This window comes from Carassius auratus, unplaced genomic scaffold, assembly GCF_003368295.1.
Source record: "Carassius auratus strain Wakin unplaced genomic scaffold, ASM336829v1 scaf_tig00002951, whole genome shotgun sequence".
Classification (NCBI taxonomy): Eukaryota; Metazoa; Chordata; class Actinopteri; order Cypriniformes; family Cyprinidae; genus Carassius; species Carassius auratus.
The window spans coordinates 1123212-1137454 of NW_020523497.1; the positions used below are offsets into that span (position 1 = coordinate 1123212).

The 14243-nt window shown below is 36.4% G+C and overlaps 1 protein-coding gene across 1 annotated transcript; it reads right to left on the bottom strand.

The window, feature by feature from the left end:
* Positions 1-6382: 6382 nt before the first annotated feature.
* Positions 6383-10697, bottom strand: LOC113070106 (transcription initiation factor TFIID subunit 9-like). Its single transcript, XM_026243295.1, has 7 exons — positions 10572-10697; positions 10216-10297; positions 9950-10086; positions 9721-9855; positions 8686-8767; positions 8370-8480; positions 6383-6897 (listed from the first exon to the last, which is right to left on the bottom strand). Exons 1-7 carry the CDS (start codon positions 10605-10607, stop codon positions 6734-6736), a joined length of 747 nt encoding a protein of 248 aa, XP_026099080.1. The 5' UTR covers positions 10608-10697; the 3' UTR covers positions 6383-6733.
* Between the last annotated feature and the right edge of the window lie 3546 nt (positions 10698-14243).

Below are 14243 nucleotides of genomic sequence, written 5' to 3' on the forward strand. Positions count from 1 at the left end.
ACTCTCCTTCAGGACATTGTGCTGATGACCCATACCATGTTTCGTAACAATCCGTTGATGCATTCTTAAAATACAGCATTTTAGCACAAAATTCTAAATGGCCAACAGTCAAGATGACCGAAATGGTAAAATTGGATATCAACGATAAATCGTTGCAGAGATACAGCCTTATGACTGTTTTTGCAAGCGCTATGTAAAATTTGTTCGAGCGTTTATCGAAAACGGTTTGACGAATCAATTTGAATTCCACAACTTTTGGTCAGCACTGCCTGAAGATGATCTGGTTACATTTTCTTGTAAATCGGACAAACCGTGTAGGACAAGTTCGAAAAAGTAGCTTTTTCGAAAAATTCAAAATGGCGCCCATATTACTATGAAGGAAAATTACTTCATAGGGTCATCGAATTGGCATGAGCTCAGGAATCAGAGGAAAAAATAATTTTGTTTATTGACCAGATGGTTCTAAAGTTATTAGCAAAATTAAAGTGAAATTTTGGACAGTTGGTGGCGGTATAGGGAATTACTTAGACACACCAAAATCGGTGTACTTAATGTTGGCACTGTCCTCTATCAGAATGTCAAACCATTACAACTTTCCCGCAATCGGTTCTATGGGCTGCCATAGACTCCCAGTTGGAAGGAAGAAAGAATAATAAAAAGAACGGGAACAAATACAATAGGGTCCTACACACCTTCGGTGCTTGGCCCCTAAAAAGATGGGACACTGTACAAATGTGAGTAAAAAGGAATGGAATAATTTACAAATCTCATAAATTGATGCATAATTCACAATAGAATATAAATAACATATCAAAGGTTTAATGTGAGACATTTTGAAATGTCATGCCAAATATTGGCTCACTTTGGATTTCATGAGAGCTACATTCCAAAAAGTTGGGACAGGTAGCAATTTGGACCAATTTGCAACTTATTAGGTCAATTGGCAACATGATTGGGTATAAAAAGGGCCTCTCAGAGTGGCAGTGTCTCTCAGAAGTCATGATGGGCAAAGAATCACCAATTGCCCCAAAGCTGCGGTGAAATATAGTGGAGCAATATCAGAAAGGAGTTTCTCAGAGAAAAATTGCAACGAGTTTGAAGTTATCACCATCTACAGTGCATAATATCATCCAAAGATTCTGGAACAGAGAAGAGGATCCAAAGAGAGTCCGGAACAATCTCTGTGCGTAAGGGTCAAGGCCGGAAAACCCTACTGGATGTCAGTGATCTTCGGGCCTTAGACGACACTGCATCACATACAAGAATGCTACTGTAATGGAAATCACAACATGGGCTCAGGAATACTTCCAGAAAAAAATTGTCGGTGAACACAATACACCGTGCCATTCACCGTTGCTGGCTAAAACTCTATAGGTGAAAAAAAAAGAAGCCATATCTAACATTATCCAGAAGCGCAGGCGTTTTCTCTGGGCCAAGGCTCATTTAAAACGGACTGTTTCAAAGTGGAAAACTTTTTTGTGGTCAGACGAATCCAAATTTGAAGTTCTTTTTGGAAAACTGGGACACCATGTCATCCAGACTAAAGAGGACAAGGACAACCCAAGTTATCTGCACTCAGTTCAGAAGCCTGCATCTCTGATGGTATGGGGTTGCATGAGTGTGTGTGTAGCATGAGCAGCTTACACATCTGGAAGGGCACCATCTTTGCTGAAAGGTATATTCAAGTTCTAGAACAACATATGCTCCCATCCAGACGTCGTCTCTTTCAGGGAAGACCTTGCACTTTACAACATGACAATGCCAGACCACATACCGCATCAATTACAACATCATGGCTGCGTAGAAGAATGATCCAGGTACTGAAATGGCCAGCCTACAGTCCAGACCTTTCAACCATCTAAAACATTTGGTGCATAATAAAGAGGGAGATGCGACAAAGAAGACCTAAGACAGTTGAGCAACTAGAAGCCTGTATTAGACAAGAATGGAACGGCATTTGTATTCCTAAATTTGAGCAACTTGTCTCCTCAGTCCCCAGACATTTGCAGACTGTTATAAAAAGAAGAGGAGATGCCACACAGTGGTAAACATGGTCTTGTCCCAACTTTTTTGAGATGTGTTGATCCCAAGAAATTAAAAATCATCTTATTTTTCCCTTACAATTATACATTTTATGCGTTTTAACATTTGATATATCATCTGAAATGTGAAATTTTATGTGTCATATAAATATATATACCAATAAAGTTGAAGAAATTGCATATAAAGTAATTCATTTGATTTACCCAGTGAGATTAGTAGTCACATTCTTTTTAGAGACTTGGAGACTACATGTGTCTATTGTACCTTAGAAGAATCCATAAAACACTTATTTTATGAATGTGTATTTACCCAATAGTTTTGGATAGATATTGAATATGGAATATTTCAATTTACAAAACAAAAGATTCAACTCTCTTGAAAAGATTGTTGATTAAAATGTGATTAATTTAATAATCATGTATGGGAAATACCATACAAAAATGCACTAATAAATAAACCTTACATTATTTAAAACTGAAATTAAGCATTACTTTGAGGTTTTAAAAGATGTAATAAATAAAAAAGCAAAAATTATTTATAGTATTTATTTAATCCTTTTCTTTTGGAAATGTCTTGCAAGTTATCCCCTGTATAGCTTACATTTTTAATGTTGGTTGATGTGATGCTATGAATTTAACTGATAAAAAAGTGAAATGAAAGTTATTCCATTACTGTAGTGAAGCAAACAGTGGCACTGTGGCCCTTCAACAAGACCAAGGATGTACAGTATAACTATTTATGGAGTCAGAAGACTGTTGCATTTATAAGCCTCAAACTAAACAATTTTTAATTAAACAGAATGAGTTAGACTAAGTCTTAATAAACATTTTAAAAGGGCTATTACTGTATGTGGATTGAGGCATAAAAGGAACAAATGAATGACATTATATGAACATTATATTTAATACAATCCCTCCTCTTTTCTGGTTCAGTAAAGTATTTTTCATGTATGAACCTGCTTGGGATGCACAGAAAAAAAAAATGCACATGAGTATGCTCAAACATTAAAATTAGCTGTTTTAAACATACATTTCAAGAAGAATTTACACGTTGAAATACACATTTCAGTAATCCTGGGTATTCCTGAAATGTAAATCTGATGTTATTTGTTGCTTTAATGTGCATTTAAAAAGTTAAAAAATACATATCTGATCAAAATCAGATTTGATCATTGATCATACCAAATCTGATGACCAGAAGCATGGACATGCAAGAAGAGTGTCTAAATATTCAATATGTATTATATTATCCTATAACTAAATATTAAATATGTATAATAGTATCCTATAACTACATAGGATTAACATTTTATTTTATTTTTCAAATTTAAGAAGTTTTAATATTTATTCCTGGAGTAAAAGCACATGGATCTTTCCCTGTCTAACCAGCTCCCTCTGCTGGCATTTCATTGATTTATTAAAAATACATTTTAATTTTATTGGACATAATGAAAGTATGCATTAAATTACTATACTTGAAATGCTTTCCTTCCACACATCAAAACGTTTAAGTTTTTTTTTTCTCACCACATTAAACCAACTTAATCACTAGATTTGTTCTATGTATATAAATGATACATTTTTTTTTCATTGTTTATTTGAGTCCCCATTAGCTTCCGCAAAGTAGTTGGAAATATTCTTGGAGTCCACAAATCTGTACAAAAGAACAAAAATCATATAAATAATTAAAATAAGAAAAAATACATAATATACATATATATATATATATATATATATATATATATATATATATATATAATATATATATATATATATATATATATACACACACACACACACACACACACACACACTGGTGGTGGTCATATAATTAGAATATCAAAAAGTTTATTTATTTCACTAATTCCATTCAAAAAGTGAAACTTGTATATTATATTAATTCATTACAAACAAACTGATATATTTCAAATGCTTATTTATTTATTTATTTATTTTTTTGATTATAACTGACAACTAAGGAAAATCCCGAATTCAGTATCTCAGAAAATTTGAATATTGTGAAAATGTTCAATATTGAACACACCTGGTGCCACACTCTAATCAGCTAATTAACTCAAAACACCTGCAAAGGCCTTTAAATGGTCTCTCAGTCTAGTTCTGTAGGCTACACAATCATGTGGAAGACTTCTGACCTGACAGTTGTCCAAAAGAAGACCATTGACACCTTGCACAAGGAGGGCAAGACACAAAAGGTCATTGCAAAAGAGGCTGGCTGTTCACAGAGCTCTGTGCCCAAGCACATTAATAGAGAGGCGAAGGGAAGGAAAATATGTGGTAGAAAAAAAAGTGTACAAGCAATAGGGATAAACGCACCCTGGATAGGATTGTGAAGCAAAACCCATCCAAAAATGTGGGGGAGATACACAAAGAGTGGACTGCAGCTGGAGTCAGTGCTTTAAAAACCACTACACACAGACGTATGCAAGACACGGGTTTCAGCTGTCGCATTCCTCGTGTCAAGCCACTCTTCAACAACAGACAGCGTCAGAAGCGTCTCGCTTCAAAAGAACTGGACTGCTGCTGAGTGGTCCAAAGTTATGTTCTCTGATGAAAGTAAATTTTGTATTTCCTTTGGAAACCAGGATCCCAGAGTCTGGAGGCTTTCTGCACACAATCCACATTGCTTGAGGTCCAGTGTAAAGTTTTCACAGTCAGTGATGGTTTGGGGTGCCATGTCATCTGCTGGTGTTGGTCTACTGTGTTTTTTTTGGTCAACACAGCCATATACCAGGAAGTTTTAGAGCATTTCATACTTCCTGCTGCTGACCAACTTTATGGAGATGCAGATTTCATTTTCCAACAGGACTTGACACCTGCACACAGTGCCAAAGCTTCCAGTACTTGGTTTAAGGACCATGGTATCCCGGTTCTTAATTTGCCAGCAAACTCGCCTAACCTTAACCCCTTAGAAAATATATGGGGTATTGTGAAGAGGAAGATGCGATATGCCAGACCCAAGAATGCAGAAGAGCTGAAGGCCACTATCAGACCAACCTGGGCTCTCATAACACCTGAGCAGTGCCACAGACTGATTGAGTCCATGCAACACAGCATTGCTGCAGTAATTCAGGCAAAAGGAACCCCAACTAAGTATTGAGTGCTGTACATACTCATACATTTCAGTTGGCCAAGATTTCCAAAAATCCTTTTTTTGTATTGATCTTAAATAATATTCAAATTTTCTGAGATACTGAATTTGGGACTTTCCTTAGTTGTCAGTTATAATCATCAAAATTAAAAGAAATAAACATTTGAAATATATCAGTCTAGGTGTAATGAATGAATATAATATACAAGTTCCACTTTTGAATGGAACTAGTGAAATAAACTATTTGATGATATTATATGACCAGCACCTGTATATCTATACACATACATATAATAAAATTACACTAATCACATCACAAAATCATACCTATAGACCTTAGCAGTAGCAGCACATAACATACATCTAAATATAAACATATCTTTACGTTTTCTTCTAAACACGTGCAATTACTCTTTTGTATGTTTATGAGAACCATATTCCAAGCAACAGAGCCACTTTTCTTTTTCAACAAATTTGTTTGTTAACACTTTAAAGAGTTGAGCCTTATTCACTTGGCGTGTTTTATAATCATACCTAAAACCCACATTTCAAAGTGTTTTTATATATATATATATATATATATATATATATATATATATATAAACATGGTGTATGATACTTGATTACCTTATGAAAATATACCAGCAGTCTTAAATGTAATTTATCCTTCACTAACAGCCATGATTATTATCTATAAAATAGGCCTGAAGTAGATAATGAAGCACTAGCCTGGCTGCTCTGTTCTGAAACATTTTGTAACTAAATAGATTGAAGTAAACAGCCTTAGTTATATTATTATGAGTAATATTATATTATTTTAAATAATAGTTAATATAAATAGTTTGTATAAAATTATTAAAAAAAAAAACTTTCTGCATTTAAAATTAATCCAATAATTCAAACCCACTTAGAAATTGTAAGCAACTCACTTATTTTCTGAAGCTCAGCTGTTGTGCTGCAAAAAATAAACATTGTAGAATCATCTGCATACATATCTATGTTAGCATTATCAACAACATATGGCAAATCATTTATGGTAATAGAAAACACTAATGGTCCTAAACAACTACCTTGTGGAACACCACAATAATTATTTTAGCACCTGAAAAAGAACCATTATAAAACACTTACTGTTTTCAATTAGAAAGATAACTCCCTATCCAGTCCAGGACTTGAAGTGAAAAACCATAACATTTTAGTTCAGCCATAAGAATAATCAAGATCAACAACATCAAAAGCTGCTGTAAAATTTTATTAGAACAGCAACAACCAGCGTCTTATCATCTAGACATTTGTATCTGTCATGTTTATAAGAGTGTTCTCCTAAAGATTACTCAAAACAGGAAGTACACTACTTGGTCTACAACTAGATCCTCAAAAGTCAGTTTTTCCATTTAAGCTTGTGGAACTAAGCTAAAATGGAAATTGTGAAAAAAAAAAAAAACAATTATATGAACAATAAATGGTAATTAACTGTTATTCACTAAGAATCTAAACAAGACAAGACTACTGAAAGGCATTTTTATAGTTATTAATTGCTTATTTACAGAATCACTTCCATATAGTAAAAAAACACAGTAGGTCATAAAGCATCATAGTCATCCTCATCTTCATGCTTCCTCTTAAGAGAGGTAGAGTCACCAGATGAATTCTGCGACACCATATTAGTAGTAATGAGGATGTTCTTGGAGCCAATGAGAGAGGGGTTGATGAGGACATTTTGAACTGTGGGAGTGGTAGGAGTAGCTGTGAAAACAAATTATATCATATTTAATGAATATACCACCTCATGTTCTTAAATCTGGCATTTTTTTTTATCTCTCTTAGCTCAATCAACAGCTTAACTTTTGATCTGCTCACTAATTTGGCACAAAATCTTCCATATGGTCCTCAATATAAAACAAAACCATTGGAGACCTGCTTATTCTTGAAACTTCATACAAATTATAACCTTTACATTTCCATGACTTTTGAGACAATATTCATGACCTAATGTTCCATTATTTTGAAAGAATACATCTTGAATAAATTGAATAAAAATATAATAAATCTATGTTTAAATTTATCATATCACATTAACTAAAATGTAGGAATAATAATGCTACTTATTTACTTTTGATTTGTTTTAATAAGAAGTACAAGCTACGACTGTGCCAAAGGTTACACCATGCAGAGAACATATCACATCATTGAATATTATAATTGACTTAACCAATATTATCAACTTGACTCAACACCTGAACTTCATTTAGGAAATCCTTCAGGTCTAAACAAGTGGCCTAGTATTCAGGTACAGAAATATACAGAAATGAAAAAAAAACCCCCTGTAAATTAAAAACGGATTAATTCATAAAATACAAATTAAATTTAGTCAAGAGCAGTTATTGATCTTTTTTTAATTTTTTTGTCTTTTGTTATTTGATTAAATTTAATGACAGACGGCACAGCTTTATTAGGTTTCTGTCTCTTTAAGACCAACTACACAAATACAGTGTACTGATACACAGTACAACTGCTTACATCCACTTAAGGCAGAACCGACTGTGTCTATGAGGATACTCGCCAGGATGGGAATTTTGACATAATTTTGCATGCATTCGGCCACTTTAGCACAATAAGCTGCGGAAAAATAACTTAATTTGGTACTCGCAAGGTGTTTGAGGCAGCTTTATGCGCACACGCTTTGGGTCTGACTGTGAGAGTCTGTGGACCGCACAAGTACCGAATGATTTTAAAAGACTTAAAAAGATGAACAAATGATCATGGTTTTGTGATGACGCAACACTGGCCTGATTAGGCAAGTTACAATTCTGTCAACTCTTGTAGTGTTGACGAAATGCGTTGATGTGAATCCGTTTTGAGAGAGTGAAAGAGAGAAGATGAGACAAATCTGAATCACTTTTCATATGACTGGTTCGATCAGATATTCTATGTGGACTTATTTACATTTAACCTACATGCAAGATTAAATAAATGTTTGCAAGAATTTCCCGCATTATAAACGTGAAATGTAAACATAAAACTAGACATTATATGCACAATCCCAAGAAATTCAAGAGTCAAAAATATATTGTATTACACAGAGATTTGTGAAATAAATTTCCATGACTTTTCCCAAAATGTTCTAGGTTTATAAATTTTTTTCCCAAAGCTTTTCTATGCCGGTTTTAAAATTCCATGACATTTCCAGGTTTTACATAACCGTACAAATCCTGTACCTGATTTGACAGAGGCAGCCTGCGAAGAGGGAATCTGAACTGTAAAGCGCTGGCCGGTCAGTGACACAGGCGTCCCTACTTTTGTCCCCACTGTCTGCACTGATGGTGTTCCTGTGGAAAATACAATGATGATCCTTTAAACTGAGTTTTAGATTTTGCACTTGTTTACCACAGAGAAAAAAAAAAAAACAAAGAAAGTAAAACATCTAAATGCTCCTCTTGTAATAAGCTCAGTGAATGTATACTGGAAATCATGTGCATGCAAATTTAGACGCTTCGAATCTTCAAGTATTCTTCAGTATTTAGAATAACTGACCAAGAGTTGGAGTGCTTGGCCTACTGGACACTGCCCCCACACTTAACCGTGGCACTGTTATCCTGCCTGCAGACGAAGACACCTAAACATAAAAATCAAAAACATATCAGACTGAACACTGTGCCATACATTTTCTCTGTTTTGTGTCCTTTGAAAGGATTTTCAACCAATTTCAACTAAACTAAATATTTTAAATTAGTATTTTATATTAGAAGACAACATTTTCCTTTTTCACTTAGTTTACCTTGAACTAAAATAACTTCAACTGTAACACAAATAAATGAAACTATACAGACATCACCAAACAAACAAATAAAAAAAAAATGACAAAAACATAAAACTAATATATTAACTTAAAAATGTAAACAGAAAATACAAAAAACTAATTCAAAACATTAATACAAACTATAATACGCTCTCAACTATACTAAACTAACACTGATTTCTATAAAAGATCCAGGAAATTAATAAAATAACATGCATATTTCTAATGAATAAACATGTTATGCAAACCTCTGCATTATATGGAGATAAAATGGTTCATAAATATTATTATATGATTCAAATGCTTCTGACAATAGACCATTAACCTTGTTGCGAACAAAATTTGTAAATGTGACCACACTTTTAGTCTGTTCATCACAACTGACTGGAAGAGTAATGTGAATTCATTGGTAAAAGAGCAGGATCACTGAAATCAACTCCTAAATTTTATTTTTATTTTAAAAAATGTTTCATAATTACTTTAAAATTACTTGTATTGTATAATTATTTAAATAATTTTTTATATTTACTTTAGTCACTTTTTTTTTGAAAGAGATTAAAATATTTTTGAAAAATAAACATAGGGCTTTCAAATATTGTTGCAAATAGGGACCTTGGAGTCAAAAAAGTTGAGAAACATGCTAAACATGTACAATAACAGTAGTAATACATCACATGCCTTTGTTATAAGGCATTGCTAGGTCACCTAATTAAAACTTTAGATGCAAACTACAAAAACGTTATATTATAACATATTGTTTAAAATGATACCTTTTTCTGCAAGGACTTAAGTCTGTAGTTTGGTGCGGTGAGACAGTAGCGGTCTGGTGGAAGTCGTGGACCTGTGTATGGTTTGATCAGGGGCAAAGGAGTTTGGTTCTTCTGCCTTGCAATGTCCAACAGAAACTGAAACCATGGACCAACCACCACTATTAATTACCAGAAGTCAGATATGTGTTATGCATAAAAAAAATAAAAAGAGTAACAAAGAACAATTTACATCTCGTGGTGGAGGAGATATGAATGACTGATCCACTCGACACTGGATTGCTAACTTTATATCATCTGCATCCACATTGGACTTCTTGGCATGGGTGGAGTATATTTTTGCATCTTCAATAATAGTTGTTACGTATCCTAGGGGTGGGAGGGGGACATCTAACTGTTAAAATGTTATTGTACGACTTACTAGAACAGAACAGGAACTGCTGTAGTTTGTTAAAGCATTTTACAATATGCTGAAGAGTTAAAGTCATCCTGACTTACTGTACGTAAACTCCAGCATTTGGTTGATCACTCTGGGCTCGTACTCTGTGATTCCCATGTCTTTAAGAATCTGCATCATAACCTTTGAAGATAATATCCAAATAAAGTAAAAATTAATCATAAATACATGACCTGTGTATAAATAAAAGTATGGTAAATTATAACACATTGCTGAATTAAAAATGCATTACACGGTTAACGTTTGTTACCAGTTAGCGTGCTAACGCAAGTGTGTCCACAAAGAATAATAAAACATACCGACGCTTTTTATAAACATTCTGCTTTAATCAATTTGGTTTAAAAACAATAAATGTTGCACAACAAAGAGATAAAACAGTTTCTGAATCATTATTTACCTGTGCATCTTTAGGCACTGTTTTCGGAGACGCCATTTTCGCATGAGCTCCGATTCTCCTCCCCAGAATCTATGCCCAGAATAGACACCAGTCAGGTCGTGTTTCTTCTTCGTGTGATTTGCGGCAGCTTAGACACTAAGGCATATTGCTGCCCTCGTCAGTTCATCTGAAGAACTCCATGTCATAGATTAAATCCCACTGATCTATAATAAAATAGAACTATATATATAGAAAAAGTGTCTAGTCTTTGTTTATACCGACCACTGATCTATATATATCCTTTATCAGGGGACAATGCCCCAGTCTTAATCTAGTCATTACCACACTATCCCTCCTCTCTTATCTTGTGTATCATGTGTGCATTAATACAGGCTGAATTGAAAAAGAATGTCTGCCTTTATTTCCTTCTTCCCATTCTTTCTGCCATATTTGTGTGATATCAACGAGGCCATATTAAACTTCTAAATTATCTGAGCTAACAGAGTGTTAAAAATTTAAAAGATTAGATGACCAATAATTTTCTCCTATTAAATTCAGATAAGACAGAGATATTAATTATTGGACCAAAAAACAGTACACAGAATCTAGTAGATTACAATTTGCAACTAGACTGAGGTACTGTTACTTCCTCTACAGTCAGAAATCTGGGTGTTATATAAGACAGCAACTTGTCTTTTGAAAACCATATTTCCCCATGTTACAAAAACAGCATTCTTCCATCTTAGAAACATTCCCAAGCTACGAAATATGTTACCTGTTTCTAATGCAGAAAAGCTAGTTCATGCATTTATAACCTCTAGACTGGACTATTGTAATGCACTTCTAGGTGGTTGTCCTGCATCTTCAATAAACAAGCTACAGGTTGTCCAAAATACAGCAGCTAAAGTCCTTACCAGGTCAAGGAAACATGATCATATTAACCCAATTTTACAATCTCTGCACTGGCTACCTATTAAGTTCCATATCAGTTACAAATTATTATTACTTAAGGCCCTTAATGGTTTAGCTTCTACGTACCTAACAAGCCTTCTACCACGCTACAATCCATTCAAATAATGCATCACATAATTTGGGACTGCAGTTGAAACTGTTCAAATGTGCATTCTTAATCTATAGCTTGGGTTAAACTAATTAATTTTACTTTGTTGGAACAGCAGCTATGCTAATGATGTCTCGGTTTGTTTCTCTGTAACTAGGATTTACACAAGCTCCAGTCTGGATCCAGAAAACCTAAGAAGAGATGATGCTGACCCCTCAGAGGACCTCAGATGATGCTAACCCAGAAACAACATACAGAACTAACAAATATTGCTACTTACTATGCAATCACATTCGTCAATTGTTCATTTGTTATCTGGATCGGCTCGGTGTTTATCTTCAGTTCTCTCTTCACAGTAGTTCAGTCAGTGTACTGTGTACTCCTAGCGCGAGGAGGCAAACGACATTGGGGTCTACCACAGGGTCGAGGGGCTGGTCTTTCAGGATGTAAACGATGAAATTCATTGATGAGATTGGGATCTAGAATATCCTCAGAATTTACCCAAGAGCGTTCTTCTGGACCGTACCCCTCCCAGTCGACCAGATACTGCAGGATTCTTCCCCGACGTCTGGAATCGAGTAATTCCTGGACTTGGTAGGCCTCCTCGCCCTCAATGGTGATGGGTTGATGGGCCTGTTCACGGGACCTCCCCTCTCCCTCGTCTCTGGGACCATCAGCGGGCTTGAGCAAGGACACATGAAAAGTAGGAGAAATACGGTATGTGTTAGGAAGTGCTAAACGGAAGGAAACTGGAGTTATTTGTCTGATGATCTGGAATGGACCCACTTACCTTGGACTCAATTTGCGGCATGGAAGTCGGAGACGGAGATCCCGTGTTGACAGCCACACCCATTGACCCGGCTGGTAGTTGGGACCTGGGCACCTTCTGTGGTCCGCTTGCTCCTTTTGCCTTCGAACAGCGTGTTGAAGGTGAACATGAGCCCAATTCCAAACCTCCTCACTGCGAGTCATCCAATCATTCACGGCTGGCACGTCCGTTGGATCCCCTGACCATGGGAACATTGGCGGTTGGAAACCCAGGACACATTTAAAGGGAGTCAGACCAGTTGAGGGTTTGAGAAGGGAGTTCTGAGCAATCGGGTGAAAAACAAGGACCATCTAGCTTGGCGAGGGTTAAGGCATTTGGCGGTGCGTAAATATTCCAAGTTCTTATGGTCTGTCAGTACTCTAAACGGATGATTGGATTCCTCTAGCTAGTGCCTCCACTCCTCGAAGGCTGCCTCCATGGCAAGGAGTTCCCGGTCCCCGACACTGTAATTGCGTTCCGCTGAGTTGAGCTTTCTTGAATAAAAGGCACAGGGATGAAGCTTAGCGGCTGGGTCTGGACGTTGGGACAGCATAGCTCCGATACCTGTGTTGGAAGCATCAACCTCTACAACAAAAGGAAATGAGGGGTCAGGGTGGCAGAGGATGGGCGCATTGCTGAATCGTTATTTCAGGGTTTGAAATGCTTCGTGAGTGGGTTCGGACCATTGTAGTCGGTGAGTTCCTCTTTTGACCATTGAAGTAAATGGGGTGACAATAGTACTGAAGTTTCTGATGAATCTTCTGTAGAAGTTAGCGAATCCTAGAAAATCGCTGTAATTCTTTGAGGGTTGCGGGTTCAGGCCAGTTAAGAATGCCGTTGACCTTCCTCTCGTCCATGGCTACCCCTCAGGGACTGATTATGTACCCCAAGAATGTGGTGGAGGTCGTGTGGAATTCACATTTCTCAGCTTTGGAATATAATTGGTACTTGATGAGACGTTGAAGAACTGATATGTCGTACAGGTTCTGGAAGTGTGTTGGAGTAGATCAGTATATCATCAATATAAACAATAACAGATTTGTTCAGCATGTCTCTGAAGACCTCGTTAATGAATGACTGGAACACAGACAGACTATTGACCAGTCCGAACGGCATCACAAGATATTTGTAGTGTCCAGTGGTTGTGGAGAAGGCTGTCTTCCATTCATCTCCCTCTCTAATGCGAATGAGATTGTATGCACACCTCAGATCCAGCTTGGTATAGTACTGGGCAGTGCGAAGCTGTTCAATGGCTGAAGGAAGCAACAGGAGTGGATATCTGAATTTAACAGTTATTTCATTTGATCCACGTTAGTCAATGCAAGGGCGGAGACCACCATCCCTCTTCTTCACAAAAAAGAACCCGGATGAAGCAGGGGATGTGGACGGTCTAATGAAACCCTTCTGGAGTTCTTCATTGATGTAATCCTTCACGGCTTCGGATTCAGTTTGAGACAATGGGAAGATGCGGCCCTTTGGAGGAGAATGCCCTGGCAGAAGATCGATGGCACAGTCATATTTACGGTGGGGTGGTAAGGTGTTGGCTTTTTCCTTACTGAAAGCCTCTATAAGATCAGCATACTCCTCTGGAAGGTCGAGAATGGATTCTCGTGCTGGAGAGAGTGACACGGAACAGACAGGAATGGGATTGACCAGAGAAAGACAGTTCTGTTGACCATGATTGCTCCATTTCACAATGTGGCCCTCTCTCCAGGAAATTTGTGGATCATGCAGACGTAACCAGGGCAATCCCAGAATCATGGGAGTGTGAAATGTGGGGAGAATATAAAATTGAATCCTCTCCTTGTGAAGTAAACCAGCCGCC

Excerpts from the sequence above, each read along its gene's own strand:
- LOC113070106 (XM_026243295.1), bottom strand. The coding sequence starts at position 10,607 with ATGGCGTCTCCGAAAACAGTGCCTAAAGATGCACAG. Across the intron at positions 9,856-9,949 it reads TATCTCCTCCACCACGAGAT|TTTCTGTTGGACATTGCAAG; the intron begins GTAAATTGTTCT and ends CCATGGTTTCAG. Across the intron at positions 8,768-9,720 it reads TTAAGTCCTTGCAGAAAAAG|GTGTCTTCGTCTGCAGGCAG; the intron begins GTATCATTTTAA and ends TTTTATGTTTAG.